The following is a 4,045-nucleotide window of genomic DNA, read 5'->3' on the forward strand; positions in this document are numbered from 1 at the left end:
CCCTCTAGGCTCTAACATCTAGACTCTACCCTCTAGGCTCTAACATCTAGACTCTCTCACCCGTCTGCAGAAGCTCTTTGGTGGAAGCTTCTCGTTGGGTTTCTCCTGGATGGGATCCGGTTCTGGAAGGTTCTGGATTCGCTGTCTCTGTAAGGCGAGGAGAGCTTTGCTCCTCAGAGCTGCCTGGTGTTTCTCCTCCAGCTGCCTCAGCGCCTCCTGGGAGTTCTCCAGATGTTCCTGCAGCTGCCTGCGTTCGCTAAGGAGACTCCTTTTCTGCTCCAAGACCTTCTGCTGCTGCAGCCGACAGAAACGGATCTCGCTCTGCATTCTGACCAATATCTGCTCCGCCTCCAGCACCTCCTCCCTGTGCAGCCGGCTGTCCCTGCTGACGGCCTCCAGCTCCTCCAGGAGGAGCCGCCTGTGGGTCCAGGCGTCTGGGATGAAGGTCCGAGCCGAGCCGTACCACTCCACCTCAAAGCTGCTGGCAGCGCGGCTCAGACCCAGCCTGCATAGGAGGTTCCTCAGAGCGTCATCCACGGACTCTAGGAGCAGAACCTCCGGGTTCCTGCTGGGTTCCTCCTCTTTCTCCTCCTTCCTCTCCTCTTCCTCCTTCGCTCTGTCTCTTCCTGCCAACATTTTCTGCTACTTGTTTACACATCGCTATGGAAACACCTTCACATGTTCATTGCTTACTCTGTCACCATGGCAACGCGTCAGGAGGAGTTTATCATTAACTGTTTATTTCAGTTAAAGTGTCTGAACATTTCAAACGCTAAAAAACAGTTCTATGTTTTCTCTTCTATGTTTTCTCTTCTATTTTCTCCCTTTTCTCCATAAATACTAAATTGAATATTTCTCTGGGATTTCATGGTTCAGTCATTTCAGTTTTATAAGGAAATTAATAAAAATGTTAATTAATGCAGCGTTTCACTCTGTAACCATGGTAACCCATGTCACTCTTTAGCATCACTAGAATATGTTTTCATATAAAATAGAAATATCTAACCAGAGCTTTAGAAATGAACCGAATGTTTGCTTCACTTTCTCAGGGCTGCCAACTTTTCAGCAAACCTTGGATCGAGATTTTAAAATCGTTGGAGAGGAAACCGTGTCAGACTCTGAGGATTTAACTGAAACAAACGTTACTGAATAAAAAGAAGTGATCCGTAGTTATGTGGAACATTTTCACACAACATACATCATTTTTTATAATCTGGTGATTTTTAGAGAATTGAAATAAAAGTATTAGTCCCACAAAATACTGAATAATCAGAATCAGACTTTAATAATCGCAGAGGGAAATTACTCTAAACTGTTTATTAATAATTCTATGCAACTCAAGTGAAATAAATAATGTGAAACAAATGAGTCATTACTGGATTATTGGTAATAGGCTAAGGATTAAAATCCTAATTATCTTATTTAATTTTTACTATTGGAAATTCAGACCTATGAGGCTGTAGATTCTATAAAAACTCTCTCTGATGCGACAGCATTTCTGTAGAGGTTTCATTTTGGTAGATATGATGGAAATTAACTTTTTAAACATTTAATGGAGATAAATAAAGGGTGTAACTTTGGTGGGTATGGGGGGGGGGGTGGACCTACAGTTACTCCACACTAACGCCTTCAACAGGGTTTGTTTTTTTACAAAATTGAGCTCAAACACGTTTAATGAGCTTTCCTTTTGTTGAGAACACAGTAGAACCAAAATAAACTGATATTTATATTTATGGACGGTTAAACATTAATGTACCGGTATATTAAAAAAAAGGATGAATAACAGCTGATTCTGATGCCAACAGTAATAAATCATTCCTCCCTAGAATGCAAACAATTTCACTTTCATCCATCCAGAAAAATGTGGATTGATTGATTGGAAGTTTTCCATTTTAACGACATCAGTGATTATCCTCCTTCAAAAGCAGCTAAATCTAATTTAGAAAAGAGTACGGAGCAGGATTAGGACCACTGAAAACATTTCTGAAAGTTAACACATTTTACTTCAGTATAATATGAGAAAAAAGTCAGATCAGATTCTGATATTTTTTTCCTCAGAATTCTGACTTTAATCTTAGAATTCTGACTTTTTTCTCATATTATACTTGAATAAAATCTAAAAATCAGTTAACTGAAATAATCAGTGAATTGAAATGATTTCCCCACCAGTCCTTCAGAAAGTTAAACCTGTGACCTAAATGCATCCCTCTGGTTTCTCCTCTGTGGTTTCAGGGTAACTGAGCTGTTCTGCACATCCTCTCTGGATGCAGTTGGTCTTTTCTTGGCTGATCTTTTGAAAAATAAAATGCAATCAATCTTTTCTGTTGTGGATCTCTTTTGGGTTTGTGAGTCAAACCTGAAAGCTTTAAGAGTTTAGTTTACTGTTGGTTTAATTAGTCCAAAAATCAAACGGGAGATAAACTGAGCAAAACATGGACTAAACTGAGATTAAACCAGGAGGCTAAATTAGAGTAAACAAGGATTAAAGACTGATTAAAAAAATAAAATAAATAAAAACAGCTGTAGATGTAGAGAAAATAAACAGTTGGATCCTAAACTCTCACATTGATTATTTAAGCCAGCTGCTATATAGTTTATTCATATTTACTAAAGCGCTCAATTCTTCATTAATTTACAAAGTGAATAATCTTAGTCCAGATTAAATCAAATCAAATGTCCTTCCTGGTAGTAACCTATTTGCAGCTATTTTAATATCTGGCTCAGTGAACAGGTGTGCTGGTGGAAAAATACGGACCGGATCTGAACCCGGCTCCTCCCTGTATGTTAGCAGCACTAAGGTTGTGTTGAAAACGCGGACTGGGTTTTTATCAGCATTGTATTTGTAGATATAAATAACTGGAATGGAGTTTAGTTTTAATGTCCGTCATTCTTTTGCGTGAAAAGATGGAGAAAAGGAGTGAGAGAGTGAAGACACTGATGGGTGAGTCTCACTCCCAGTGGGTGAGACATGACCGCCCTGTTTTCTTAATCTAATCAGATTATTTTCTGATGAAATCATCCGATTATCAGTATCTAGATGTTAGAAAAAACATTAAACTGATTTTATTTTCCTCTAAAGTTTGATGAATAATTAGTTTCAACGGGAAATGAATCAGTTTATAGAAATAGTCCAACTAGATGAACCCAAAGAAAACCTGCGGGAACCTTTTTCAGGGGGCGCGCGGTGGTCACGTGACTGCATCATGTGATCAGGCGGAAGGAAACAGCAGGAAGAGGATTCTTCTTCTTCTGTTCCTGGATGCAGTTTCTGCTCTGATTAGCAGCTCAGAACTGAAATTCTACTTGTTCTGTTTCTGAGCGGAACCAGCAGCTGCTGCTGACGGAGGTAAGATCACCGGGGTCACCTGGTTCCTCCTGACCGGCCTCAGAGCCTCCAGCTCCGGCTGCAGTTTCTCTGATCGGTCCAGATGTTCCAGGAGAGTCCGAATAAAAACTGCAGCAGAAACACTGAAGAACTTCTGAGCCTGAAGATCTATGTTAAAGCTGAGAGTAAGGTGGAGGTAGCTTCATGGTTCAGAAGATTAATTATTGAGTTTATTTAAGGAGAAGAAGAAGGAGACAAAGGAGGAAAGAGGTGCATGATGGGAAATATAGAGTATATAAAGGGCGTCCCCATAGAACAGATTATTATTATAGCAGGATTATTATCCAGGGTTATTAAACAGGCTGTTTGCATGGCTGTTTATATAGATGTTCTATAATAAAGCTCTGTAGATCTGCTTTAACTGGAAAGAGCCTTCAGATGACATGATGTGAATTTGAGCTATAAAAATAAACGGAATAGAATTGAATTATATATATATATATATATATATATATATATATATATACTTATTGCTCATTCTGCATTGCAGCAGTTATTGCCAGTGTAGCATTGTACTAAAATAAAGATGTGGTTTAGCTTAGACTCAGACTTCATAGACTTAGACTAACGTTATTTGTCTAAATCTATCTTACAAATGTCATGACAGCTAGAAAAGCTTTCATGAACCACCAAGAACCCATGTGTCCTATCTGTCGGTTC

The 4,045-nt window shown here is 39.2% G+C and overlaps 2 protein-coding genes across 4 annotated transcripts in view; one reads left to right on the top strand and one right to left on the bottom strand.

The window, feature by feature from the left end:
* The window catches only part of LOC107103465 (flagellar WD repeat-containing protein Pf20-like), a 12,001-nt gene extending 11,365 nt beyond the window's left edge, over positions 1-636 (bottom strand). Inside the window, exon 1 of the mRNA XM_015403185.1 lies at positions 61-636. Coding sequence (XP_015258671.1) covers positions 61-636 — 576 coding nt within the window. The remainder of the gene's footprint in view (positions 1-60) is intronic.
* A 2,571-nt stretch (positions 637-3,207) lies between these two features.
* The window catches only part of wdr91 (WD repeat domain 91), a 24,633-nt gene continuing 23,795 nt past the window's right edge, over positions 3,208-4,045 (top strand). For all 3 annotated transcript variants that reach the window (XM_015403181.1, XM_015403182.1, XM_015403180.1), the window contains exon 1: positions 3,208-3,346. The gene's annotated coding sequence lies outside the window, so the exon portion shown is untranslated. The remainder of the gene's footprint in view (positions 3,347-4,045) is intronic.

Source organism: Cyprinodon variegatus, unplaced genomic scaffold (genome assembly GCF_000732505.1).
Source record: "Cyprinodon variegatus isolate N-32 unplaced genomic scaffold, C_variegatus-1.0 Scaffold1454, whole genome shotgun sequence".
Lineage (NCBI taxonomy): Eukaryota > Metazoa > Chordata > Actinopteri > Cyprinodontiformes > Cyprinodontidae > Cyprinodon > Cyprinodon variegatus.